Source organism: Miniopterus schreibersii (assembly GCF_964146895.1).
Source record: "Miniopterus schreibersii genome assembly, chromosome: 4".
Lineage (NCBI taxonomy): Eukaryota > Metazoa > Chordata > Mammalia > Chiroptera > Miniopteridae > Miniopterus > Miniopterus schreibersii.
The window spans coordinates 82,200,108-82,226,863 of NC_138105.1; the positions used below are offsets into that span (position 1 = coordinate 82,200,108).

The 26,756-nt window shown below is 50.0% G+C and overlaps 2 protein-coding genes across 13 annotated transcripts in view; one reads left to right on the forward strand and one right to left on the reverse strand.

The window, feature by feature from the left end:
* TCOF1 (treacle ribosome biogenesis factor 1) overlaps positions 1-3,957 on the forward strand; it is a 34,607-nt gene extending 30,650 nt beyond the window's left edge. For 8 of the 10 annotated variants that reach the window (XM_081136973.1, XM_081136978.1, XM_081136980.1 and 5 more), the window contains 4 exons: positions 745-1,272; positions 1,935-2,032; positions 2,732-2,775; positions 3,550-3,957. In XM_081136973.1, the coding sequence (XP_080993099.1) occupies positions 745-1,272; positions 1,935-2,032; positions 2,732-2,758 (653 nt within the window). In that variant the 3' untranslated portion in view covers positions 2,759-2,775; positions 3,550-3,957. The remainder of the gene's footprint in view (positions 1-744; positions 1,273-1,934; positions 2,033-2,731; positions 2,776-3,549) is intronic. The other 2 variants (XM_081136976.1, XM_081136974.1) reach the window with 2 other exon arrangements.
* Positions 1-13,625, reverse strand: part of CD74 (CD74 molecule) — a 196,615-nt gene extending 182,990 nt beyond the window's left edge. Inside the window, exons 1-9 of one of the 3 annotated variants that reach the window (XM_081136173.1) lie at positions 13,277-13,578; positions 9,840-10,012; positions 9,549-9,628; positions 8,953-9,015; positions 8,126-8,221; positions 7,710-7,797; positions 6,540-6,731; positions 6,034-6,096; positions 5,146-5,748 (exon numbers count right to left, since the gene is read on the reverse strand). In XM_081136173.1, coding sequence (XP_080992299.1) covers positions 5,738-5,748; positions 6,034-6,096; positions 6,540-6,731; positions 7,710-7,797; positions 8,126-8,221; positions 8,953-9,015; positions 9,549-9,628; positions 9,840-10,012; positions 13,277-13,353 — 843 coding nt within the window. In that variant the 5' untranslated portion in view covers positions 13,354-13,578 and the 3' untranslated portion in view covers positions 5,146-5,737. Of the gene's footprint in view, positions 1-5,145; positions 5,749-6,033; positions 6,097-6,539; positions 6,732-7,709; positions 7,798-8,125; positions 8,222-8,952; positions 9,016-9,548; positions 9,629-9,839; positions 10,013-13,276 lie in introns of those variants that run through there. The other 2 variants (XM_081136174.1, XM_081136175.1) reach the window with 2 other exon arrangements.
* Between the last annotated feature and the right edge of the window lie 13,131 nt (positions 13,626-26,756).

Sequence of the window (26,756 nt, forward strand, 5' to 3'; positions counted from 1 at the left end):
TCTCTCTGTGAGAGGCGGGGGCGACAGGCTGACATTTTAGAGGGGCTGTGGAGGGTTTTATTTTCACACATATAGTCAGCGCAGTTATCAAAGGAGAGCAGAAGCATGGAGAATTCTAAACAAAGGCTGCTCCAGAAGTCACTCTGGCAGGCAGTAAACCTGCTGAGTCAGCTGCCACATGTGTAGACACCGCACCCATCACCCCTAGCTACCTGAGTCCTGGGCAGGAAGGGCCATGGCCCACTATGTGTAGATGGACATGAGTTGAACGGGTGCACAGCCATTGCATTTATGTGAATCTGTGGTTTAGAATAGGGGGACCTCACTGTTCATCTAACCTCTCGTTTTGCAAAGAGGGAAACCAGCCATGGGAGGAACAGGGTCACATAATATTAGTGGTAGGTGAACCCAGAACCCTGGTCTCTGCCTCCTGGCTCTGGACTCCTGACTGAACGATACCATCCCCCTCCTGTCCCACCTTCATTGTGTTGATAGATTCCAGGCCCTTCCATTAACATTCTGGAGTCAGTCCAGTCCCAGCCCAAACCTGAGATTTTAGTGTGAGGAGACAGAAAAGAGATCTAAGTTAGAAGGTGGCGGAAAGGTGTGAGCTAGGCAACCAGTGGGGGCAGAGTGACTGCTGTCAGAGGAGGTCAGTCAGTCCTTGGATCTCGTTGGCCCTTGCACCATGAGAGGTCTGTTTCCCAGTTTCCCGCATCCATGTCACATGTCCTCTCCCCGTAGGCAGAAGAGAGGCCAGCACCATACCTCAGAAGCCCGGGAAGGAGGCCGGGAGCCCCCAAGCCTTGACACTGTCACTGCAGAGCGACATCACCCAGCGCATCCTGAGTGAGCCCTGGCCCCTGAGCGAGGCCCAGGTTCAGGCCTCGGTGGTAAAGGTCCTGACGGAGCTGCTGGAGCAGGAGAGGAAGAAGGCCGTGGACGCCACTAAGGAGAGCAGCAAGAAGAGCCACAAGCGGAAGCTGTCAGGAGACCAGGCGGCTGCCAGGGCCCCCAGGAGCAAGAAGAAGAAGCAGCTGGCAGAGAAGCAGCTGGCAGACGGGGAGGGTGCTGTTTCCTCAGAAAGGGCCCCCAGGACTGCCAAGGGGAAATCTAAGAGAGACCCAGCCAGTGGCGACAGCAAGGAGAAGGAGGCTCCTGGGGCCCGAGGGGCTAAGGACAAGCCAGAAGGGGAGCTGGAGACGGTGAAGGTGGAGGGTGGAGGCCAAGCCAACCCAAAGAACAAGAAGGAGAAAAAAAAATCTGACAAGAGTAAGTGGCCGTCAGGCCAGAGGGCACTGCCCCAGTGCTTTGCTGAGGGCTGTCCTGTCTGTCACCATGCAGGCGGGGCGGGCCCTCAGCCAGCACAGAAGGGCCAGGCTGAGGGACGGTTTGTCCGGGGTCATGGGGGACAGCTATTGACAAAGGCAAAACGCCCCCAGAGCATCTGGGCCGGCGCAGGCAGGGTGACCCTGTACTCCAGGGTGTGGCCGGTTCCCCACAGTGCTCACTGCACTTGCAGCTTCAGGCTTCTCAGGGGTCCGTGCTCCTGGACAGCAGCTTCCAGCAGAGATAAAGCTGCTCCTTACCGAGCTCTGTGCTAGACTCTGCATGTGGTGGGACCTCATTGAACCCCGTGTAATAGGCGGTATCTCATCACCACTTTACACTCAAATAAACGTGGAAAAGTGAGAGAACTAGTGATACTCCAGTGGTCCGTGGCCGGGGCAGAAACTCCAAGGCCAGGACAGGTGGTCACAGAGGCCCAGGGGCCCGTTTTCGTGGCTCCCTGGGGGATGGGGAGAGCTGGGGACCCAATATCAGGAGGAGTGACTTCTAGGATCCCCAGAGACCTGCCCTGGGTGTCTCCTCATGTTGGCCCCAACGCTAAAGCTTAACACCTGTTGTTCAGGAAGTTTGGTTTTTTTCCCCAGAAAAAAAAGACAAGGAGAAGAAGGAAAAGAAGAAGAAAGCCAGAAAGGCCTCAGCCAAAGACCCCGACTCCCAACTCCAGAAGAAAAAGAAGAAAAAGGTAGTGAGTGCGTTCCCTGGGGCTTCGGGCCGGAAAAAGACCCATCCCAGCCCCATCCTGTGCCTGTCAGGCGACAGGTGGGAGCCAGACCAGGTTCCTGCTCCTGCCTCTCTCTCTCTGTGTGTGTGTGTGTGTGTGTGTGTGTGTGTGTGTGTGTGTGTGTGCGCGCGCGCGCGCTGTGACACTAGAGAAGAGTCAGCGGAGTTGGGACAGGACTGTGCGTGCGGAAGTCATTGAAGCGAGCCTGCCTTGTCTGAGATAGGAGGATATTCTTGGGGCAGGTGAAGGAAGACAGGCCCCAGGAGACAGGGAGGCTGGACAGGCTTCAGGTAGGAGAGGAAACGTTCCCTGGGATGTGTGTGCCCCGGCTGGCAGGAACCCTCCACAGAAGCACTCGAACGTCTGCTTCCTACTAACCAGAAGGCAGGGTGTGGGGGACTTAGCACCTGTACAGAACGAAGCTGTCACTGGCCCACAGGGCCTCGGCTGTGTTTAGGGAAGCTGAACATCCATACTGCCCAGTCCTGGGCTCCTTCCTTGAGAGAGTGCTAGGCACCGTTCCGTCCTCTGGGATCCCCCAACATCTGTTCTAAGGGGCCTCGGATCCTCAGGAGGCAACCCTCATGCCCTCCAGGTGGGGATGGCATGGGTGGGGAGATGCTTCAGATAACAAGAGCCTCTCACCTTCTCTCCTCACAGAAGAAGACAGAACAGCAGACTGTCTGAGGGGCACAAGGCGGCAGGTATGCTGCTCCCTGAGGGACCCTTGCTGACCATCTAATCCCTGGGGGGGCAACTCCAGCATTGCCATGGTCCCAGGGAGCCAGGCAGGACCTGGTAGGTGGGCCCCAAGGGAAAGGGGTGGAGAAAGAGGTTCTGTCCCTCAAGGTCAGTGGCGTGATGCCAGGAGCTAGAGCTGCAGAGCAGTCGGGGCCATGGCCAGTGCCATGTGCTCCCAGATACAGGCTCTGTGCAGGCCTTAGGAGGTAGGTGCCGGGATGGCGCACCTGGATGAGAATGAGGCATGAGCTCCGTCTCCCTCGCTGCCGTCCAGTTCCTTTTCCTCATGATCATTAACTGGAGGGCATTTGCTCGTGGGAAAGAAGATGGTTTGCCCAAGACGAGCCATTCAACAGGCCTGTGCTTCCCAGATGGTGGTGAGGGGGTTACTTGCTCCACGCTGAGCAGGCCCAGCAATCACAGCCTACTGTAAGCAGGGCCACGCAGAGCCTGCCTGGGCTGGTGGCAAGGACTAATGAAGTTAGGCACTCAACCCACCTCCCGGGGCATGGCCCATGCCAGTGTCCACTGGTTAGTGCCCGTCCCCTGCATCCAGATGCCAGGTTTGATTTGATTTGATTCTCCTTGATGCAGAAAAAAGTCAGGAAATCTTGCATCTAGATGTTTCCTTCCCCCAGGGATTTCTTAGCCACGTGGTGCCCAGCCCCGTGCCTCTGCCCTCTGCCCTCTGCCCACCGTGGGTTGGAATGAATTTTTCATTTCCCCTTCCTCCTCAGAAGAAGACGGCCAGCCGCAGTGTCCATGCTGGCCCAGCCCGTGAGCCCTGCATAGGTTGGTCCGAGGAAGAAGTAGTGCTCCCAGTTCTGAGACCTCCACTCACTAACGCCACGCCTGACTTCTATCTGGACCAGGACACTGCGTATAGATGTGTACAGTATATATATTTTTTTAAGTGCCCTGCCCCCCCTTCTCAGACCCAACGTGCCCAGAGGCCTCGGGACCTTCCACCTCTTTCCCCTGCAGACCCACTGAGGCCCAGCCTTCCGCTCCTTTCATGTCCCTGGTCCCTGGCTAATGCTGAGGGTTTGTCCTCATTTAGTCGGTTTTTCCCCATTTCGTGTTTTTGTAAGAACTCAGAAAATAAAAGACTTGAAGGAAAGGTGCAGGGTCCAGTGCACCAGGGCAAACGTTTTGCAATCGACTTATTCTTGGCAGTCTGGCTGACACTTGGAGGTAAACAAACCATCACTCAGGATTTGTTCTTGACTACATATCGAGGCTCTGGGATGCTGTGCTAAATGGGACAGTTTGTCTTAGTTAAGTATCTGATACTGAATTGGTGGGGAAGGCTTCCTGGAGGAGGTGGCATCGTAGCTAAGAGGGAGCTTGAGTATGGTGATGGTTGGTTGCTAGATGCTGGGGTAGGGCAGGCAAATACCCAGAGGCAAAGAATGGCAGGGGGCCTTCTAAGCCACCTTTCGAAGTTGCAGGTTAGGACTGGAGCTTGGGGCAGGCCCTTTTGAGGTACCTGGTGGAGAATGGCTGTGGCAGGCACAGTAGGAGCAGGAAAACCAGTTAGGACTGAGTTGCCCTTGTGTCCAGGTAACAAAGTTCTGAAACAATGAAGGCAGAAAATAGATGAACTGGAAAGATACGTGAGGGTGACCTCTACAGAACTTGGTGATGGCCAGCAATGCAAAGGCCCACTTCCCTGGGCCCAGAGCAGTGTGAGCACCTGAGGTCGGGAGATTTTTCTCCAAGGTGTTTAGCCTTCTGCTAGAGACAGCAAAAGACCATGCAGAAAAAGTGAGCACTGAGCTGGGGTTGGAGACAGAGGTTGGCATCTACTGTACCCTTAACCCAGGGCCCCTGGGCAAGGCCCTCATAGCTCCTCACTCCCCTTACGTGTGCTAGAGGGGTGTCCTGCTGGGCTTCGTTGAAACAGAGGCTTTACACTGAACATTCTGATCGTGGCCTCCTCTTGAAAAGTCAAGAAATTTGGCAACAGGGACCTCTGCTCCCTCCTAGCAACAACTGCCTGGTGTCCTTGTATTGTTGCCTTTGTCGTCACGTTTGACTTCTTAGTCAAGCAATGAAAATGGGAGTGTGGGAAAATGGAAACTGGACCAAGAGGAGTTTGTGCTTAAAGAACTTTGGGCAAGAGCCGACTTCCTTTTGGAAGCAGGATGTTCCTCTGGTTAAACATGGAAACCAAATGTGTCTGTGTCCAAAGACTACAACACCCCAGCCCTGCCTGGTCCCACAGGCATCTGTGTTTGGGCTCCCGGGGTTGCATCCTCCCACCCAGATCACTGGATCCAGGATCTTCAGTCAACAAACCAGATCCCAACAGAACAGCCGGGAACCAAAAGTGTTCTACTTACTACATTTTATTCTTACAGAAGCCATGTTCCTAAGGGCTGATGACAAGCTTGCTGCGCAAAGGGAACTGGGCTTTGGCAGAGAGTGAGAAGGGGTTGTGGTGGAAAGGCTGGTTCTTTAGGGGAGAGGGAAAGGGTGGCTTGTGCCCCCAGTTACATAGGCTGGGAAGCCAAGGCTAAAGCCGGAAGGGGAGGAACGTCGTCTCCTCTGCCTGCACCGGCTCTCCTCGTTCATGGGCCTAGGGCTTGAAACTCCAGGTTGCGGGCTGCTGTGGTGTCAGAAATGGGAGTCAGCCTAGCTCATGGTCCACCGCCTTGGGCCTTGTGTCCCTGCTGGTGGATGGGGACTTGGGCAGCAGGGCCCTCCTATATCATTAGTCTGTGCTCTTGATGTGATTTGTTGTGTCCAGAGATGATGGAGAACCAGGCACCAGTGTCTCATGGAATGAGGTGCAGGGTGGGAGACGGCGGGGGCAGGGCATATAAGGGGAGGAATATGGGGCTAGGGTTGGGGGACAGAAGGGAGCAAGGAAGTTCTGGCCATGCAGGGCTGACTGGGTGCCGGTGTCCTTGATTGCTGTTCTCACATGATGGCTACAGAGAGATAAGCAGCAGGTTAGGGTTGGAGTCACCTGTTGTCCCTGCCCCTTCCCAGCATACTGGGGCCTCAGAGCAGTCGCAGACTCTACCGTCCATTGCTCCCTGCTCGGGTACAAGTTCTGACTATCATATAGCCACCCACAACTCTGTTCCTCATCCCTGAAGTGGACATCTCAGGAAGGTTCCTGGAGAACGGACCAGGGTCATGCCACGCTGGGCACCCACCCATGAGGGAGTTGGCCCAGCTGGGGACTGAATCCCCTCTGGAGGGGCCCTTACCTTGGACCAGATCCTGCTTGGTCACACCCAGCCCGGACGACAGATCCTCCATGTCCAGTGGCTCTGCAAAGGAACAGCAAGGCCATTTGTTACTTGTAGTCCAGCTACTGTACCCACTGGTGAGGGGCCTGGGGTTACTTCTTCCCAACCTGGCCGCAGGCCTATCCTGGGAGAGCAGGCGCCGCCTGGAAGGGTGCTTGCTGGATGGTGGCAGTGAGTGTAGTTGGGGAATTGAGAAGGAGGCCAGGAAGGGGGGTAATGAGATGAAATGAAATGAGGGGATGAGTGTGGGTATAAGGAGAGAAATGGTAGATGGACAAACAGATGAGGGATGCACAGGTAGATAGATGGACAAAACGGTGGATGCACAGCTGAGTGGCTGCCCCCCTGGACCTTACACCTTGAGTGTCCTGGCTGCATGTGTGCCAGGAGGGACCTCTCATCCCTCAGCCTTCCTAGTCCTTCCTGCTCCTTTGACACTCCCTGGCACAGTGGCCACTGCTTACCACTGCAGTTATGGCGCCCACGGCTCCTGGTGTGGGGGACCTCGGTGCCGTTGGGGAAGACGCACCAGCAGTAGCCAATGCTCCCATAGCACTGGAGCGGCAAATAGTTGCCGTTCTCGTCGCACTGGGGCTTGAACCTGCCCGGGTGGATGGCGGGAATGCGGCTCGCCTCTTCCAGGCACTTGGTCAGTACTAAAGCGACAGGCATGGTGAAGACAGTGAGTGGACTCTGAACCAGGGTCTCAGCAGAACAGAGATCCATATACCACTGCTGGGAGCCTAATGCCTTCCGCCCAAGTGGCTGTACTCACTCTACCCAGCGCACAGATGGGGAAACTGAGGACTGGACCAATAAGGCCCAAGGTCAAAGAGGAAGTGAATTACTGTGTGGCTAATTCATCCAAAAATTTGATGATTTTTTCTGACACTCCATGCCTATTAAAGTTTGAAATTGCACCCATGATTCTGATTTCCAGGGAAGAACAATGAACACATTGGTAAGTCTGAGCTTCCATTACTGGGGGTATCCAAGTAGAGATGAGGGTTTGTTTGCGGATGTTGTAGAAGGGATTCAAACATCAGCTGGGAGTTGGTCGCAACAGCATCTAAGATGCCTTCTGAGTCTGTGATGGAAAATCTGAGGCCCACACGGGTCTTCTACTTCCAAAATTGAAGCCCAGAAGGAACAGATGCCCAAAGCTGCTTGGCAGATTATCACCAGGATAAAAATGCAACATTCTTCAAGGCCTCAGAGCTGAAAATCGTGGTACACATTGTCCATAAGATGGAAAAAACCAAGGCTCTCTTGTCTGGCACTTGCTGTCTGTGTGACCTCAGGAGGTCCCTCTGAGGGGTGGGGCAGGTCATTGCAATGACTCTTGGGATGTTCCAGGTGGTTTCTGCTCCAGGCCCACTTGCCCAGTGCCACCCTCCACAAGCAAAGTCACCTCCAGACCTCTGTACCCTGTAGGCCCTCAAGACAGGATGTGGGCTTGGGGTGGGGGCAGCCAAGCCCAGAAGGAACAGGCAGGAGAGACAGGAGTGAGAGTTGAGAGGCTGGGAGAGTCCAGTTGGATCAGGGAGTGCTCTGGGCTCTAACTTCAGTGCTCTGGGAGAGCTCTGAGGGAGGTCCCAGGCGCCCTAGCACCCAAGGCCCCCAACTCCCTGTACCTTTTGGTGAACCTTCAGTGAGCTTCTCCTCCGGTGAGTTCTTGCTCATTTCAAACAAAAGCCACTGATGCATCCAGCTCTCAAAGACCTAACGGGACAGAGGCAGGGAGTCAGGCTCAGTAGCCCTCTCCAACCCTGCCTGGCTTTGCCCCTAGGGGCAGAGACATGGAGGGCCAGTCAGGGCCCCTGCACCCCAGGGTCCAGCCACAGCCTGGTTCCCCCTTAAAGACCCACAGGGCTTGATTAAGTTGGTTCCTCAACTCCAAGCATTTTCTGCATTGGGGGCTTTTTAAGTTCAGGTGAGCCTCCTCCAGTTTCCTGAGAATGGCCTCCCAGGCTCACCCTTCACCTCGCCTCCCCCCAGCCCTGCCCTAGACATCAGGGGAGAGGGTGCCAGTGCAGGGAAGCCTGCTAACCTTCCAGTCCAGGCCATCCATGGTCTTCTTAAGGTATTTCAGGTTCTCTGGGAAGCTCCCCTTCAGCTGTGGGTACACCTTCAGGGGATCAGCCCTCTGCAAGGTAGCAGGGCAGGAAAGAAGGTTAAAAAGAGCTCCCTGGCAGGTAAGGTGAAATGTGCAACCCATGTTTCCCTGGTGTTCCATTCTGCAACAAATTTGGACCCTGAACCTCAGCCATGATGGAGCTTGGGGGACGGCAGATAGTAAAGGCAATCTAGCTGCACAGCTACAAGACCCCAAGGCTAGAAGGTGGGAGACCTAGATTCCAGGACCAGTTATACCAGTAACCCCTATCTTCTAGTCCTTACAGATACCTACTCACCTTTCAGGTCACACCTCCTTCAGGAAGACTATGGACCCCACCCCCAGCTAGGTTGGGTCCTCTGCATCTTTCCTCACGCCACCCCCTGCATGTCCATCATTGCCTGGTCACTTGCCCATTTCCCATGCTAACCTGAGATCCCCATGGGATTGGGACCTGGGTCTGATTGCTCCCCCTTGTGGGCCCAGAGCCTTGCACAGTGCTTGGCACAGAGTAGACATGCAGTAAAAACTTAGGAAGGAAAAAATGGGTGCCTTGGTTTCTCCATCTCAAACACTCAGAAAAGGTGGGAGAGTGGCAGGACTGGAATACATACAAGGTTTAAGGGCCCTCTTGTTCCTTCCCTAGTTTGGTGAGCCCATACTGAATGTCTACTATGAGCCAGGCAAGGTGCGGGTCTTAGACCGTGGCCTTGCCAGGGGCCTGTGTGGGCAGGCAGGGCCCCCGGCCGGGTCCCACTCACCAGGAGCTGGTGCATCACATGGTCCAGTGTGCTGTTGCCGTACTTGGTGGCGTTCTGCATGGGCTGTGAGAGAAGGGGGGCAGGGGTTACCAGCACTGGCCCCCAGAGGGGAGAGGCCCTGGCATGGAGGCAGCAGCTAGGGCCTGGGTAAGAGCCTAGAGCCCCAGATCCTCCACAGGCCATCTCTGCAACCTCCAAATGTGAGAGCTCAAGCAAGTCACTTGACCTTTCTGCCTCGATGTCCTTGTTGGTCAAATCTGCATACACTTTCCCACCCAGGACTTTGTGAGAGCAGGTCATTTGGTGAATAGTAACATTACCCATGCATAAGGGCTTTGAGAACAGGAGGGAGCCATGAGATGCTATGGGTCATGAGAAGCACCTTGTCAACTTGCCCTCCCATCATGGGTGGCCCCAAGAGACACACCCCCAGCCCTGGGATTCCTCTTCTCCCCGAGTTGGGCCCTGTCCTGCCCCAGCAGTCAGGACCCCCTCCCCAGCCGGGTTTTTCCTGAGTCTCCCCTGTCCCTTGGCACCTGCCCTCCATCCAGGCTAGATAACACTTGCCCCCTGCACTGCCCTGGGGTTGTCCTTACCCCCTGCATCAGGCCTTCCATGGGCAGCGCCTGCATCAGCATGGGGGTGGCTATCCGCATCTTGCTCAAAGTCTTGGCAGCTGTGGGGTCAGGAGGTACAGCATGAGCGTGGCCCCCGTGCCCAGGGAAGAGGGCACTCACATCAGGGACCCAAGATCTCAGACCCTGATGAGGAGGGACTGCAATTCCAGACCAGGAGAGGCCAGTGGGCCCCGCCAGGTGCAGGAATGGGGTCTCTGAGGTGAGGGATGGTGGGGTGGGGGATTCTCAGGGTGGAGGTAGGGCACGCACGCTTGGGAAGCTTCATGCGCAGGCTCTCCAGCTGCAGGTTCTGCGAGGTGACCGTCAGCTTGTCCAGCCGGCCCTGCTGCTGGTACAGGAAGTAGGCGGTGGTGGCCTGACCAGCCAGGAGCAGAGCCACCAGGACAGAAAAGCCTGTGTACAGGGCTCCACGGCTGCACTTGCTGTTGGGGGAGGGAGGGTAAGTCAGAGGAGAGTCCATGCAGGTGGCTGCCCCGAGGACTGGCTGGGAGTGGGGGAATGTGTCCCCCATTTCCGCCAGCCCACACACCTCAGCTACCCCTAACACACACACTTCAGCACAAACAAGTGCCTATGGATGGACGTGCAGCTTAAAGACATTCCCCCGGCCCCTACTTCCAACTGTTGCTGGGCCAACAGCCCTGAGTTGAAATCCTGGAGCTGCCCCTGGGCCTAGACTGTGTGGGAAAGAGCCAGGGACAAGTGCCTTGTTTGCTCTCGGCTTCAGTCCCACCTGTGCAATGAGGGGTTGAGGTGGAAGGTCTCCCCAGATTCCCTCTGCACAGGGTCTCCTGAGGATCAGCTCTGCTCTCAAGGGAGAGGGGGGTCTTACCCTCCTACCGGCCCAACCCCTGCAGGGAAGTCAGAAAAGGGAAGGAAGTGGGACCTGGACAGCAGGCAGCAGAGCTTGCAGGCCCACCTGAAAAAGAGGTGTGAGGCCTTGACATTTTAGGGTTAGGTTGGGGGCATCGGACAATGCCAGGCTGGAGCAAGGCCGGGAACCGCCCCCACTGGCCCAGACTCTCCGCATGTCTTTGAACAAGTCTCTGCCATTCTATGGGCCTGTCACATGGGTGCCTCTGACCTCAGCAGCTCTAGGATTTGGTAGTTTTTGGAGAGCTGAGTGCAGGCACAGTAGTATTTCAAATGGTAATGTCCTCTCAGGAGGGATTTCTGTGGGAGTACATACAGTGCCTGAACCTGCGTGACCCGGGAGAATTTCTCACGTTCTCTGGACTGGCCAGCTGCACAGGGAGGGGTGGCCAGACCTGACCTCAGGGGGTCCTAGCAGCGTTGGCCTCGGATGCAGTCTAGGGGGCACATGCACAAGTGACTGTATGGGGGCTGTAAGTCTCCTGCCCCAGGACCATGAGAGTTCCTGGGCTGTTTCTCCCACCTCACCTCAGGAGTGGGGCTACTAGGGCCCCACTGGAAACTCTCAGGATGAGACTGCCCCGTTTACTCAAGCAACCAGCAAGGAGGTTTAGGAGACTCCAGGACAGCCTCCTGCCTAGTACTCATGGCATCACAGGCAGAGCTGCTTCGCACTGGCTTCCTGCTCAACAGCTCTCTGCACTTTCTGGGCCAAGGCCCGGCCCAAGGGATTATTATTCTAGAAGAAGAAGGCAAAAACCCTGTGTGGGGAAAGGAGGAGACCAGATGGAAGGGAAAACAAATCCCACTTCTGAGGAACAGGGGTTGCCGAGCCTCCGATGGTGGTGGAAGCCCACCCGCGCCTGGGTCTTGCCTGGGTTCAAGGTTTGCAGCTCATTACCTTCATGGTCACTCCTGCAACCCCACACCAGGTCTAGTCCCAGCTAGAAAGTCGGGGAAAGCCCCTTCCCTTCTCTGAAGCTCCTTTTCAGACGGGGACCCGGGCAAGTCAACCTCTCTGGGTAAATTGAGGTAAGAACAGCTACTGGAAGGGTTGTTACATTAAATAAGATCTTGAGGGTAAAGCTCTCTCCTTAGCTAGCACTTAGCACTCCAATGGTAACATTGCTACTCTCAAGGGAGTTAATAGTTAACTTCAACATCTGGCTTCCTTCCTCTTTATACATCTTGAATGCCTGTCCCCTGGGTCCTGGACCAGGGCCAAGTCATCGCCCCCTCTTCACTTCCTCCTTCAGTAACAATAAGTAACTGGCCAAAGTCAGGAGCCAACCAGAACCAGCAGGAACGATGATTCAGATGTTGCCAGGCAGAAGGGTTCGCGAAAGGGTCTGAAACTGGCTCAAGTCTGGAATGGCCAAGAGTACAGAACAAGGGCCAAGCCAATTTTAGAAGCAGTAACTGAGCTAAGGAAAACCAGACAAGGGTTTGACGAGGGGGGCAATCTCTCTGTACCCTGAGCCCACACTGGGTCTGCAGCTCTGGGCGGCCTCAGCTCACCTCCCCTCTCTGCGAATTGTACCTCTAGAAGGGGACCAGTTGGTGGTCAGCTCAAACTTTGAAGCCAGACTTACCAAAATGAGCCTCGATTTCCTCATGTAAACATGAGGATAATAGAAGAATCTGACTCATAGGGTTACTGTGAGAATTAGGATTGAGTTTAGCACTTGGTTATGTGTCCATAATTACTAGCAGTGGCTGAGACCTGGTAACAAGTACACAGTGAATGGGAACTATTATCATGAATGTTGTATTATTATTATTACAGAAAGAAGCAGTGATTTATCCAAGTTATATGTGAGAGTACAGAACTTGGACCAGAATCCAACTATCACAAGAAAGCTGGCTCGCCCTCCTAGTCCTAGGATGCCCCAGGATGCCCCATTGCTCTGATGGTCTGTATTGGTTACCCATCCCCCAGAATGTAGGTCCACATGACATCTGAGTGTCTCTCTGAAACTCCCCTCTGCCTGGCAACAGCTGACATTACATGTAGCTGTAAACCCAGTAATTCACAAGTTACCTTTTGGAGATTAGGGAGAGCAGGGGACATTATGGTAACTGCACTATAGCTCACCCCCCCCCTTTTTTTACAGGAAAACACATGGGTGAGGCTATCTTGAGTCTGGGGGGAGTCCTCTAGATGGCCCCTTGCTGCAAGGGAGAGGGGCACAGGCAGGACACAACCCACATCAACCTTCAGCCCCTTCTAGAAATTTAGCCAGAGCCCCCCTTGCCCATTTTTTACCCCCTCCCAACATCTCTCAATCTCTCCTGTGGTGGCCGGTGTCTCCATCTACTCTACAGACACCTGCAATTATAATTTCCTGTTACAAACTCATGTACCCATCTGTGGTTATTAGGAGGGAACTCTGCGATGAGCTGCTCTACCATTCTTTTAGAAACTTTGCTTCTCCACCTAGAATCTATAACATTTTCAAAATCTGGTCCAAAATTCCTAACCGAGGGTCCACGGCCCAGCTTCAGGGGGGTTCGTGAAGCCCCAGATACTCTGTGAAACTCTAGGGAAAGAGCCCAGAGCTCCCTTATGATTTTCAGAAGGGAAGTTCACGATGTAAAGTTAAAAGCCCTGCGCTGGAGGAGCTCCCGCATTTTACAGGAGGGAGAACTGAAGCCCAGGGCAGGCCAGAGACTCGTTTAAAATCACCCAAACATTGTTCAGGTCAGAGCCCAACTCCACGCCTCCCGGGCCCGGGTCTGGCGCTCCCTCCCAGCACCTCTGCACATCTGCGCAGCCCAGGGTTCGCGTGCCCTCTCCCGCTGCGCACACCCACCTCTCCTGGGCTGCGGGGCGCTGGCCCAGCATTGGCAGCTGCTCGTGGTTGGAGATGAGGTCGCGCTGGTCTTCCATGGTTCTGGCCTCGGGTCTAACCCAAGCCTCTCGCTGCCTCCGCTGCTGCTGCTGCTGTCGCCTGCGTGTCTGAGACCCTGAACCCGCGGCTCACTTCTTGAAGTTGGGGCCGAGGAGAAATCTGATTCGTCCACAGGAGGCCACTCCACCCACCTGGTAGAAGTGGAAGTGAAAGCCACAGAGCTGGAAATACCCTGACTCGGGCAAAGCTGCCTTTGATGGAATAGGATAGATGCGGGGGCTCCCCGGCAGGTAGAAAGGCCAACGAGCTTCCATTGGCCGCCGGCGCCTTCATCACTTGTTTCTGGGCAGGCCTTTGGATTCGTGAGGCTCTTTGAATGTTTTGAGAAACATCACTCCCTAGACAGGAAATCATTTTGAAGCAGAAAATGCCTTTGTCTCCCTTTCTCACCCCTCGATCTGTGGGGACAGAAAGGAGCTGCTCACCCTCTGTGCGTGTAGAGAAGGCCCTCTCCATCTCTCTGGCCTCAGTTATAGCACCTCAAAAACAGGGGAGGAAAGTTGGATTCAGTTCCCTCTGCTCCCTTCTAACTCAAGCATTTTATGAACCTGAGTCCACGATTCTAATATTTTCCACTATGTACTAAGCCCACCTTTGTGCCAGGCCCTGTGCTAATTGGTTTACATATTTTGTTCCACTTAATTTTTATAGTGACCCTTTGAGGACTTCTATTTTTTTATCTCCATTTACAGATAGAGACATGTAGGCTTTGAAAGGCCAAGTGCTTGCCCAGGATCATGCATCCAGGAATTAGTGAAGTCCATGTTTTTAACCACTGTTCCCTCTGCCTCCTAATGCTCAAATTGTGGATCGAATTCAGGAGGAGGAAAAGAGGGGCGACTGGGAAATGGTACCCAAGGGAGATTTAACTGTGTTGGCAAGGTTTTATTTCTTATTATCTGTGGCTTGTAGACAATGTTTGTTTTATTAATCTTATGTCTTTTGTGTGTTTTTGAATTAGCATTAATAATTTTTTTTACTTTAAAAACTTTGTGGTTGTAAGGTTCAGTGAATCTTAGAGTTCAAGAGTCAAGGGAGATTGTGTATATATATATATGTATGTATTGGGGGGTGGGGGGAAGAGCAGCCATGGCCTTTGATGCAGCCAGACCTGAGTTCAAATCCCAAGTCAGCAACATCCTAGCTGTGTGGATTTTGGTCAGTCCCTCAACCTTTGCATGTTGATTTCCTCCTTTGTAAAGTACGAACAATAATACTAAATTTGCAGAGTTGTCAGGTTAAATAAGCATTTAGCACAGAGCCTGGTGCAATAGGAGATGCTCAAGAAATGAAACTGTTATTATCCAAATATTTGCTATTAAGATATTTTCTGCCCTGATTGCAAACTATACGATGACTCTCTAATAATCAAAACAGGACGGTACTGGCATGAAAACAGGCACATAAGTCAATGGAACGGAATAGAGAGCCCAGAAATAAACCCGAGCTTATGTGGCCAATTAACCTGCAACAAAGGAGGCAAGAATATACAATGGAGAAATGCTATCTCTCTTCAACAAGTGATTTTGGGAAAACTGGACAAATACGTGCAAAAAATTAAACTGGACCACTCTCTTATACCATATATAAAAGTAAACTCAAAAATGGATTAAAGGCTTAAATGTAGGACCTGAAACCATAAAACTCCTAGAAAACATAGGTAGTAAACTATTTGACATTAGTCTTGTAATATTTTGGGGTGTATGTCCCCTCAAGCAAGGGCAACAAGCAAAAATAAGCCAATGACACTTCATCGAACTAAAAGGCTTCTGCACAGTGAACGAGACCAATAGCAACATGAAAAGGGAGCCCGCTGAACGGGGGGAAGAATTCACAAGTGACATAACTGACAGGGGCCTGGCACCCAAATACACAAGGGAATCCATGCACCTCGATTGTTAAAAATGAGTAATCCGGTCAAAAAACAGGCAGCGGGCATGAAGAGACATTTCTCCAAATCAATAAAAACATATACTCAGGTGAGGATTTGAAAAAAGAAGAAACCCTCTAAGATAAAAGAGAATGAACAAAACAAGTAGCCAAACCCCCAAAAAAGCCCCATGGAAGGAACAAATGGAGACAAAGGCCACATGGCACTCACGAAACAAGAGTCGGGTGCTATGAAGGTCTAAGTCATATTATAAGAGCAAAACCACAGCTATTTAAAATTAAAAATACAAGGGCAGGTATTAATCAATCAGTAGATGGAAAATAAAGTTTTTTAAAAGTCTCCCATAAAGTAGACCGTAAAGATAAAAAGAAAGAAAAGAGGGAGAAAAGATAAGAGAACTAAAGACCAGTCGAGGAGGCCCAACAGCCAAATATCACAGTTCCAGAAATAGAGAACAGAGAAAATCAAGGGGTGGGGGAAGGTAATTCTGCACAATTTCCAGAACTCAGACGTAAATTTCCAAACTAAAGGTATAAAAATAATTTCTCACTAAGGCAAATCATCGTGAAGTTTCAGAAAAAATAAAGACAGAAAGAAGATTCCACAAACTTCTAGAAAGGAAAAAAACAAGACAGATACAAAATACCAGGAATCTTTTTTTTTATTTTAAATACCAGGAATCAGAATAACTTTGGACTTTTTAACAGCAACCCTGGACACCAGAAAATAATGAAGTAATGCCTTCAAAATTCTATGGGAAATTATTTCTATCCAAGAATGCTTACCAAGCCAAAATATCAAATAGGTGAGCGTATTAAGATATTTCCTGACATTCAATATCTCAAAAAATTATGTTTTCTCAGCTTCAGGAAGGTATGCTCAACCAAAATGCAGGAGTTCACTAAAAATGAAGGAAGACCTGGGACATGGGAAACTGAAATTCAACTCCGAGAGGGAGTGGGGACCCCTAGGATGACAGAACAGAAAAATCCCAGAGCAAAGCAACAGATCCACATTGGATCAGCCTGAAAGCTCTAACAGACATTTCCTCAACAAGTTAGACTGATAGATATCGGATATGCCTGAAAGTACTGAGGGGTAAGTTAGATCATTTTTGGAGAGTGTGAGGCTGAATTATGAGAATCTCATAGAAAATTAAGCAAATGAAAAACCGAAACAACTTTTTTTTTAAATATATCTTTATTGATTTCAGAGAGAGGAAAGGAGAGGGAGAGATAGAAACATCCATGATGAGAGAGTCATTGACCGGCTGCCTCCTGCACGCCCCCCGCTGGGGATCGAGCCCACAACCCGGGCACGTGCCCTGACCGGGAATCGAACCGCGATCTCCTGGATCCTAGGCCGATGCTCAACCGCTGAGCCACGCCGGCCGGGCCAAAACAACTCTTAACTCGTGGGAACACAGAAGCTCTAGGAGATGAACAGTGGTCCCAGTGTACTGTGCAGCTCAGCTCTGAGGAGCATGCACATTGTCATAAAACGGTAAACGCCGGAAGGAGACAGAGTAACAAGAAGGAAGGCTTGGTATCTGCCACACCCTTAGCAAGGGACACAGGGATAAGGCAGAATTCAGCTCCCCTCATTGTTTATACAGAGACAGTCTGGCTCAGAGAGGGGAAAGGGACTGGCCCAAGGTCACACAACAAGGCCACACAGAGCTGGGCCTGGCCCCTGCAGTAGACATGAGTGTTAAACAAAAGAGCTCTGAGGCAGACCTCCTAGATCCACATCCCAGTTCCGAAATGGCAGATCACAGAGCTGAAGAAGGCAGAATACAGATGAGTGGGAGACATCACTTTTCCAAAAGCAAAACAGTGTTCAAGGACTACTGGGATTTGTAAGAAGGACCCCAGAGCCAACCTGAAGGGGGCACTTGCCAGTCAAATCATAGGACCAGTCCAGCATCAGTTAGAATAATTTACCCTGCCTCTTTAGAAGGAACTATAATTCAACCCCAGTTGATGAGGGAAAACGCTTCTTTGTAGAAAAATGCAAGCTAAATAACTTAAAAGAAAAAACAGAATTAGAAAATCACCTATTTGTAACCCCCAATGTAACAATTCAGGCAAAGACCACCAATCAATGCCAAAACCATGGGACAAATGTTTGGGGGGAACAGGATATTCACATGCCAAAGAATCATCCCAAAGTTCCTTGCTAGTTGCCAAGAGGGACGGGCACTTTACAATGGTGCAGTCCTGCGGTCACACCAAGTGATGAAACTCAGAGTCACCAGTGGTCGCACAACCTAACATTGTGTGTTTCCTGCTGGGGTAAAATACTCAGCATCAGTTGAGAAGTATCTTGGCTAAAAAGTCACTAACTTAAATCTGCCTTTAGACCTAAATTCCAGTTTACAGTAAATACAGGGGACAGAAGAACAGGTTCAATAACACTATGAGGAAACAGACAAATCCAGGGATAGTCTACAGACCACAACTCCCCATCAAAGAGTCAATGTCATGAAAAAAGGTGTGTGTGTGGAGAGGGTTCTATATTTTGTTTTGTTTTATTTTTTGTCATTTTTTAAATGTTTTAATTTCTCTTTATTGTTGAAAGTATTACAACTGTCCCCCTTTTTCCCCTTATTGATCCCCTCCACCCTGCACTCTGCCCCCAGGCCTTCACCACACTATTGTCTGTGTCCATGGGTTATGCACTTATGCATGTGAGTTCTTAGGTTAATCTCTTCCCATCCCCACCCCCATCCCCACCCCCACCCCCACTCCCACCCCCACCCCCATGCCTGCCTTCCCTCGGAGATTTATCAGTCTGTTCCATGCTTCTATGTCTCTGGATCTGTTTAGTTCATCGGTTTATTTTTTTCATTAGATTCCACATGAATAAGATCATGTGACACTTGTCTTTCTCTGACTGGCTTATTTCGCTTAGCATCCAGGTCCCACCATGCTGTCTCAAAGAGCAAGAGATCCTTCGTTTATACAGCTGCATAGTATTCCATGATGTAAATGTCTGAAAAGATGCTTGATATGATTTCAATCTTCTTGAACTTGTAGAGACTTGTTTTGTTTCCTAACATGTGAACTATCTTTGAAAATGTTCCATGTGTACTTGAGGAGAATGTATATTCTGCAGCTTTGGGTTGAAATGTTCTGTAAATGTCAATTAAATCCATCTAATCTAGTGTGTCATTTAGAATCACTGTTTCCTTGTTGACTTCTGTCTGGAAGATCTAGCCAGTATAGTCAGTGTGGAAGTCCCCTACTATGACTATATTGCTGTCGATCTCTCCTTTAAAGTCCTCCAGAGGTTGTTTTGTTTTATTTTTCAGCCTGTGTGAGTCTTTTGTTCTGAGGTGGGTCTCTTGTAGACAGTATATATTTGGGTCATGTTTTCTTATCCATTCAGCTACCTTATGTCTTTTGATTGGAGCATTTAATACATTTATATTTAAGGTTATTATTGATAGGTACTTATCTATTGCCATTTTATTTCTTTATGCCTATGTTCCTCTTTCTCTCTATTTCAACTTCGTATTACAGCAATCCCTTTAACATTTCTTGCAATGCTGGTTTGGTGGTGATAAAATCCTTTAGCCTTTTTTTGTCTGGAAAGCTCTTTACTTCACCATCTATTTTGAATGATAGCCTTGCTGGATAGAGTACTCTTGGTTTCAGATACTTGCTTTTCATTACATTGAATACTTCATGCCATTCCCTTCTGGCCTGTAGAGTTTCTGATAAGAAATCAGCTGACAGCCTTATGGGAGATCCTTTGTAGGTAACAGATTGATTTTCTCTTGCTGCCTTTAAGATTCTTTCTTTGCCTTGAATTTTTGGCATTTAATTATAATGTGTCTGGGCGTGGGCCTCTTGGGATTCTTTTTGCTTGGGGCTCTCTGTGCCTCCTGAACTTGTGTAGATTTTTTTCTTTACCAGGTTAAGGAAGTTTTCTGCCATTATTTCTTCAAACATGTTCTCTAACCCATGCTTACTTTCTACCTCTTCTGGTACTCCTATGATGTGAATATTGTTATGTTTCATGTTGTCCCACAGCTCCCTTAAACTCTCCTGTTTTTTAACTGGTTTTACCTTTTTGGTTCTTTGATTGAGTCATTTTTCTAGCCTGTCTTCTAATTTGCTGATCTGATCCTCAGCTTCCCCTCATCTGCTGTTCATTCCTTCCAATGTGTTTTGTTTTTGTTTTTGTTTTTTCATTTCTACCATGTCATCCTTAACTTCCTTCATGGTTTCTATATCTTTTTTCATGCTGTTGAGCATTCTTATGATCAGTATTCTGAACTCTATATCTGATAGATTGCTTATCTTCATTTCATTTAGCTCTTTTTCTGGAGAATTCTTTTATTCTTTCACTTGGGGCTTATTTTTTGTCTTCCCATTTTGGCTGCCTGTTTGGATTTGTTTCTACCTTCTAGGTAGATCTTCTAGGACTCCCAGTCTTTTGGATGGTCTCTGGTGCAGACCAATGTCAGATGTTGTTTGTGACTGGCCTTAAGTACCCTGTTTGAAGCTTTCTGCACCCCACAGTTTGTGGTTCCCTCTGCTGGGTCTGGGTACATTTGGAAAGGACCAAGATATGCACCAAGGTCTGCTTTTCCAAGCCCTGCGTCCAGAAGCAAATCAGGCAAAGACTCAAAGCACCCAGAGGCTGATTGTTATTCAGCCTCTTAATGAGCCTCAGGCTGTAGAAACTCCACAGGGTGGGGTGGCTGATTGTTATTCAGCCTCTTAATGAGCCTCAGGCTCTAGAAACTCCACAGGGTGGGGTGAGAGGTTTTTAAAGGTTGGGGCAATTGCTTCCTGCCCCAACCCCTCAGGCAAAAGCTGCTAGGATGGTAAATGTCCTCTGCCATAAGGGGGAATGACTCAGCACAGGAATCCAGATAGCTGCCCTCTGAGCTCTATCCTCCAAGCCAGCATCCTTGGATTCTCCTCACACTGTGCTAGTCCACTCTGCCCTCCCTCTGCCGGAGCCCAAGGTGAGTGGTTGCACATGAAACTTTGTGTGTTGGACCTTTAAGAGTTTGCCTGCATTTCCATCAGTCTCTCCCAGGCAGACAGAAACCCCACTGCTTTTCACAGCCAGATGTTATGTGGGCACCTTCTCAGTTCTGGTGTTATGGGTGGGGAAGCCCAGCTTGGGGTTTAGGCCCCAAAGTTCTCCGTGGGAACCCCCACAACTGAGCTCTCCCTCCAGACCTTCAGCTGATGCCCTTGGGAGCCCAGCCAGCCCTCTTGCGCCTCCGCACTTCCTATCAGTCTCTATGTGGTCTCCAGTTTATGTCCTTGGTTATGAGGGTGCTCTCCAGCTCGTCTTCAGTTGACTATTCAGGATGGTTTTTCTATATTTTAGTTGTAATTCCAGTTTGCTCCTGGGAGAGTGTCAGTGTAGCTTCTACTCAATCTGCTGGCTTCTTGGAATCCCTGAGGGTTCTATATTTTAAAAGACTAAAGAAACATAATGACCAAATACAATCTGTAAATCTTGACAAGATTCTGGTTTGAAAAAAATTACAAAAGATATTTTTGAGAAGCTGGGTAATTTTTAATATTGACTGAACATGAGATGATATTTGGGGATTACTATCACTTTTCTTAGGTGTGATAATGAAATTTTAGTCTGTCCCTAGCCAGTTTGGATCAGTGGTTAGAGTGTCAGTCTGTGGACTGAAGGTTCCTGGGTTCGATTCCAGCCAGGGGATGTACCTGGGTTGCCGGCTCGATCCCCAGCCCCAGGCCAGGGAGTCTGCTGGAGGCAACCAATTGATGTGTCTCTCTCACATCAGTGTTTCTCTCTCTCTCTCTCTCTCTTTCACTCTCTGAAAAACAATGGAAAAAATATCCTCAGGTGAGGATTTTTTTTTAAAAAAAGGAATTTTAGTCTGGTAGAATATTTTTTTTAGGAGCTGAAGGCAAATGAAGTAGTTGGAGGTGGCATAACATGATGTTTGCAACTTATTTTCAAATGGTTCAGAAAAAAAATAGAATTAACAACAGTTGAATCTAGGTGATGGGTATATAAATGATCAAGTTTTCTATATGTTTACATTTTTCATAATAAATGATTGGAAAAAAATTGAAGACAGTGTGTACAAATCCAATTTTCCCCTATACAAGAATTGTGCCAGCCGCTAAGGTTCTATATTCCCACTGATGTTATACTGACACTATGGGAACAGTGGGCCCTTTCACAGCATAGGCTCATAATGTGTGTTGTAATTCTCAAAGTATCTCAATAACTATTTAAAGTTTTATTTTACTCGGAAAACATTCCAGCTCCACCACTTATCAGATGTGTTATTTTGAGCAAATTACTTAATTCCTCTGTGCCTCAGTCTCCTTGCCTGTAAAATGGGCATACTAATAGAATCCATGTCATTGGGTTGTTGGGAGAATTGAATGAATGAATACACATGCCTAACATAGAGACTAAGTATGCAATAAGTATTAGATACTTCAGTGGGATAATTTCTTCTGCAAACTTGCTAAATATGAATCTGGGACCCTGCCGCCTATGTGCAGAGATTTGGAGCTGCTCAACAGATTTGGAGGCCTCATCCTGTCCCTCTGGACCTTCCTGGGAGTGTCCTCCTGTCCTGTCCCCCTCAAGCTAGTCTAGGTTGGGACACCTGTCCTGCCTTGGTCTGGGCACTCACTCCAGGCCTCAGAGGTATGAGGTCCTGCCAGTTTACCTGGGTGAATCAGGAGGTAAATTTTCCCGGGACTTCCAGCCCATCCTGTTCTCCTCCTTGATCCCCGAAAGGGAAGAGCTGCCCCAGGTGGCAGGCAGGCTGTGCATGTCCACCTTGTCCCCCACCCCACATGACCCAGCCATCATTTTTGTGTGGGGACCTCTTAGACCCTAGTACATTTCAGCCATGATCCAGGAGCTAGAAAATGCGCTCTTTGTGCAGAAAGAGCAGGCCTGGGCTCCAGCCCCATATCCGCTGTACCTGCCCCAGGCAGGCCGCTTACTTCACTTCTTTCACTCATTCATTCATCATGTGCTGTGCGTCTGCTTTGTACCAGGCACTCTCCTAGGTGCTTGGGCTACATCAGTAACAAAGCAGACAAATATCCCTGACCTTACGGAGTTTGCATTCTAGTGGGAGACAAACAAGTAAACCAGATTGTTTGCTAGAAAGCAAGGAGATAGGGGGGAAAAAAAAGGTATCACTGGGACAGCAGAATGGGGGCAGGTTGGGATGGGCCGCACTGACAAGGTGAGATTTGAGCACAGGCTTGAAGGAGCTGAGGCAGCTAACCAGGAGCCCATGCCCGCAGGAAGAGTGTTCTGGGCAGACGGAACAGCCAGAGAAAGGCCCCTGGGTGGGGATGTGCCTGGCGTAGTTGAGGCACAGCCAGGAGGCCGGTGTGGCTGGAGTGGAGTCACTGAGATGGAGAGTGAGTGGATCGAGGTCAGCAAGGTGCAGGGCCAGATCTGTAGCCATTAACACGACTTTGGCTGCTGCTCTGAAGGAAGCAGGAACCACGGCAAGGCTTTGAGCAGAGAAGTACCATTATCTGACTCATGTTTTAAAAGGGTGGCCCAGGCTGCTACACTGAGAATCTGCACAGTGGGGGCAGGTAAGTCCCACTGCCTCACGGGACTGCTGTAAAGGTCCAAGGGGAGCCTGGATGGGAAACACTTGGTAACAAAAGGCCCCGAATATAAAACCTGTTTCTGGGAGAAAGAGACTAGCTGCTCTGCTCCTTCCCATCTTATTGAAGGGGGCAATTGAGCGAGGAGAGAATTCGATTTGCCCAGCGTCACATGTTCCACAGCCACTTCAGGACCTGGGACTCCCCGACTCTTCTCCAGGGCAAGGCGCCATCTGACAGGTAGGTAAACAGAGTGGCGTTTTGGACATGTGATCTCTGAGAGTGCAGCTGAGCAGGACTGACTGAGTCCTGCCCTATGACTCACTCGTCTAACACAGACGTATTAAGCACCAGTGCTCGGCCAGGCACTAGGATACAGGGGCATTTGGAGACACCTGATGAGGGCTGAGCCAAGTCTCCGGGGGTGGAGGAGTCAGATCTCAGTCGGAAAGCAGACTACCAATGACTGGGGTTGGGCTTTGGGTAGGGGTCAGGGGTCAACCTGTGGCTGGGGTCAGGTGACAGCTGAGGCTGGTGGCCCGGAAGACCAGTCAGGTCTTTGTTGAAAGGTCAAGCCGAGCAGGCAGGCCTGGTGGAGGCCGTGGCTGGGAGCATGGAAGAAGGGGTGCAAAGTAAACCTGTCAGGACAGTCCACACAACTCAGGCCAGACTAGATTTGGGCAGGGGTGGCGGGGGGACGCTGCTGAGCTTTCCTGTTTGGGTGACAGAGAAGATGATGGCATAGACACAGGAAGCCCTTGGCACATTTGAGGAACAGAAAGAAGTGCAGCGCACCTTAGTGCAGCGAGCAAAGCAGAGCGGTTTTGGGTATTGTTGAAGGGCCAGGCCAGGGCCCCGCCGCTTGGGTGTTTTTCCGAGAACAATAGGAAGCCAATGGAGGGTGTCAGGGAGGGGGGCTGGGGCGGCTTTATGTTTTAAAACCATGTGTGGCATATAGGTTTGAAGGGGGCAGGAGCGGGAGCCAGGAAACCAGTTAGAAGCTGCAGTAGTGGAGGACATGGTGGTGACTTCAGGTGGTGTTGGAGATGGGGAGAAGTGGACAGATTCGATAGCTATTCCGAAGGTAGGGATGTCAGGACTTGCTGCAGGGGTGAGGTCGAAGGTGGTGCCTGGGTTTTGGGCACCAGCGTACAGTGGATAGTGGCATTCACTGAGATGGGGAAGATTGGGGAACACATTCGGGAACAGGTAGACTCTAGAGCTTAGCTCCAGCTGTATTCTTGTGACATCCAGTAGATGGTTGAAAGTATTGGACTGAAAGTTAATGAAGAAACGACCTGAATTATCAACCTGCAGATGGCATTTAAGACCATGGGACTAGGGCTGAGCTCTGGGGACTTTCGATATTTAGAGACCAAAAGGAGAAGCAGCCCCGAGCAGCGGGAGGAGGGGTCCGGGAGAGGGTGCAATCACAACTCCCAACAAAGGAGTGAAAGAGGGTGTGTCAACTGTGTCAAATACTGCTAAGGGGACAAGGCAGATGAGGGCCGGAATTGTCCATGCACTTGGCTACCTTGGGTCATGAGAGACCTTGATGAGAACAGGTCTGCATGTTGGTTGGGAGGTGACTGGGAGGGGAAGTGAAACCAGCAGGATGGGGGAGACGGGGTCCTGCCCAGCCCCTGCCAGACGCTTCCACAGAGCTGCTCCTCCACAGCGAGGTCGCTCTGTCATCCAGCCTCCTCCCTGAGCACGAGTGGCCCTGGAGTGCCTCTCCTCCAAAGCAGCAAGACTAGCTCCCTGCCACCTCTCTCTCGTGTTCCCTGGCACTCAGACCTCCTTCCTCAGCCTGGCGGCTCATTTCCCAAAGGCTGCCACCAGCAGCCCCATCCACTGGGTTTGAGGAAGAAGTGAAACTTCCCGAATTACACCAAGGCCTTGGCTCCTGACTTCCCTTCCCTCTTCCTGCCACACTGCCTCCCACAGACCCTGTCCTCACTTGGACCAGCCTGATGAAGCCTCTGTTCCCAAGGGAATGAATTAAAAAGATAGATGGGATTCCTTCCCAGTCTTTGTTTCCTGTGGGCAATTGCTACCTCCATTACTCTCCAGACAAGCTTAATATCAATTCACCAGGCTCCATCCTACTCAAGAATGATCCTTCTTGAGCATTTCCTAGTGGCTTGCTTGCATGCCTCCAAAGACAGAGAACTCACTACCTACAAGAACAGCCCATTCTAGAATAACATGGCAATCCAGAGCGTGGACGCCAGCCCAAGTTGCTCTGGTTGAATCTCAGCTCTGCTACCTACTAGGATCCTGTGCCTCAGTTTCCTCATCTGTAAAACAGTAATAGTAGCAGTACCTACTATGAGTATGAGGATTAAATAAGATGCTACCTTTTAGTTGCTTGGTATATGCTTAATGCACTTTAGTTATTGACATTACCATTATCGGTCTTTTTTCTGAAGTAGAGCTGCAACTTGCCTCCCTATAACTTCCACACTTTGGACCTAGCCCTGTCCCTTGGCATTCTGTTTTCTTCTGCACTCACCTGCCAGTTATTCTCATGGTTCTGTTTTCTCAATTTTCATTTTTCTCTTGATGCCAGAATTTTTTTTTTTTTGCAAGCTCAGTTATTCATCATATAAACATGATTTTTCTAAGATCATGATTTCTCCCTGATAGAGTCACTGGTTGTTTGCCAGGCACGTAGCTGTGGGTGGGAGAATGGAAGCGTAAAGGCCTCGCCTCCTGTCCCCACAGGCCTGCTTGTTGGCTCCCAGCCTTTGGCATTCCCTGGATTTGGAATCCCCATCAGTGGGCCCATTGATTGCACATCCTTACTAACTACCATCAGAGCAGGATTATGTCAAGATTAAGAGCCCAGACTCAAGCCAGATGGAGCCAAGTTTAAATTTAAGACTCTTCCACTTACTTGGTTATGATCCTGGTCAAGATACAGTCTCCCTGAGCCTCAGTGTCCTCATCTGCAAAATTAGGCTAATAATCTTGTGAGGATTAAGAGAATGAATATAAAACACTCAGCACAGTGCCTATCTCAAGAAATGGTTGCCGTTAATTATTAATACTCTAGGACTATGCTAATATGGCAGCCACTAGCCACATGTGGCAGCTGAAGCCTTAAAATGTGGCTAGTCTGAATTGAGATGTGCTGTAAGTATAAACTACACGCTGGATTTCAAAGACTTAGTACAAAAAAAGAATGTAAAATATCTTGATAATTTTTATACATATTAATGCTGAAATAAAAATACTTTGGATATAGTAGGTTAAATAAAATATATTAAAATTAATTTTATTTTTATACTTTATTACTATGGCTACTAGAAAATTTGGAACTACATATGGCTCAGTTTTGTGATATCCATCATATTTATTTTAGATAGTGCTATTATAGTGGGGTTTTGTGTGTGTGTGTGTTTGTTTTGTGGTGGTGGTGGTGGTGGTGGGGTTTTTTGTTTTGTTTTTCCAGTTGGGAAGAAGAAAAATGGTATATTTGATTTGGGGGTATTTGGATGTTAGTGGTTACCTGTCTCCTGTAGATGGTATTTGAGCTGCAAGGGCTCTCTGGAGATTATAGAGATCCAATTTCCTCTCCGTAAAGATGGGGAAACAGGCCCCCAGGAAACGGGATATGTCTAGAGCCACAAAAATAATGATAGCGGAACAGATGCATCCCCCATCCCAGCAGGAGCTTTGTCAGGACGATGCAGCCACCTGGTGGTCTGACTGCAGCGAGCTCCCGCAGCAGCTGGCTCCCTTCAGGAGCAGCACTCTGCTGTCACCTACTGCCCAACCCTCTGCAGACACACAAGGACAGGGAACGTCCTTCCCCTCTTCCCCCTTCTCAACCTCCTTGCCAGCCTGATCGCACTGAGGCCCAGCCTGTCAAGGGTATGAC